The following is a 1,028-nucleotide window of genomic DNA, read 5'->3' as shown; positions in this document are numbered from 1 at the left end:
TTTATTATTAATCAAAAAAAAAGTTGTTGTGTTACATTTAGATTGTATTTAATAGAATTGCATTGTCAAATTGTATGCGCATTTCATTTAAAACCATTTTTAAACAGATTGTTGAAAAAAAAAACAATGTTATTACACGGTGCTTCATTGCTTCAATGCACATAATTTACCAGATATTTATACAACATTTGGAGCACCAGCCATACTGCACTTAGACAATGGAAGAGTTTGTCAATAATACTATAAACGAACTTCTTGCTATGTGGGGTGATGTAAAAATTGTTCATGGGAAACCTTGACATAGTCAGAGCCAGAAACCTAGCTCTGGTTATCATAAATGCCTTCTTTTATTAGGAATTGTCATCGATGCCTAGTTATTGACGTTAATTCCTTACTAAATCAGGCATTATCGTTATTGACTAGTCATTGTCAACACTGACTGAATGTCATCTTTTCCGGTAACATATATAACGTGCATAATATAGATGAGAAACACTGCCCCTTTGTTGTATGTATGAGCATATCTCGAAAAGAACTCTACTTATTTTAATACGATTTTAAATTTTAAATCTGGTTATAGGTACAACTTAAATTGGATGTTGGTTTATCCGAAGTTAATAGCCTCAATAAATTACTGGAACTTTTTCAATAAAAGTTATTTCAATAGATTATTACTTGAAAATTGGAGGGTGTATACAGGTTGTTTTTCAGCTCATACAGGCTGTAAATAGGTAAAGGGCGTAGCTCACACATGATTTTATTTTTTATCAATGTAAATGGTTGCAATTCGTTACATATTATAATTAGAAGAAATATTAGAAAAAATATTTAAACAAACAATATTGCAACGGTGGAGGGAGTGGGATGAATTCTGTTATAACCAGAACAAAAAAATGTAAGCTTGATTAATTATTCTAAATACAATTTGCTTAGATACATATAATATCTACATCTATGAAAATACCAATATACGATTATATACGCTTACTCTATGGGTACCTGAGGGTTTATAAATTTAGTAATGATTA

At 30.1% G+C, this 1,028-nt stretch overlaps 1 protein-coding gene across 1 annotated transcript in view; it reads left to right on the top strand.

Moving 5' to 3' along the window:
• LOC103308151 (zinc finger MYM-type protein 6-like) overlaps positions 1-652 on the top strand; it is a 3,710-nt gene extending 3,058 nt beyond the window's left edge. Inside the window, exon 5 of the mRNA XM_008181054.1 lies at positions 581-652. Coding sequence (XP_008179276.1) covers positions 581-652 — 72 coding nt within the window. The remainder of the gene's footprint in view (positions 1-580) is intronic.
• Positions 653-1,028: the final 376 nt, after the last annotated feature.

Source organism: Acyrthosiphon pisum, chromosome X (genome assembly GCF_005508785.2).
Source record: "Acyrthosiphon pisum isolate AL4f chromosome X, pea_aphid_22Mar2018_4r6ur, whole genome shotgun sequence".
In the NCBI taxonomy this organism is placed as follows: Eukaryota; Metazoa; Arthropoda; class Insecta; order Hemiptera; family Aphididae; genus Acyrthosiphon; species Acyrthosiphon pisum.
This window is presented reverse-complemented; position numbering and strand designations above follow the sequence as displayed.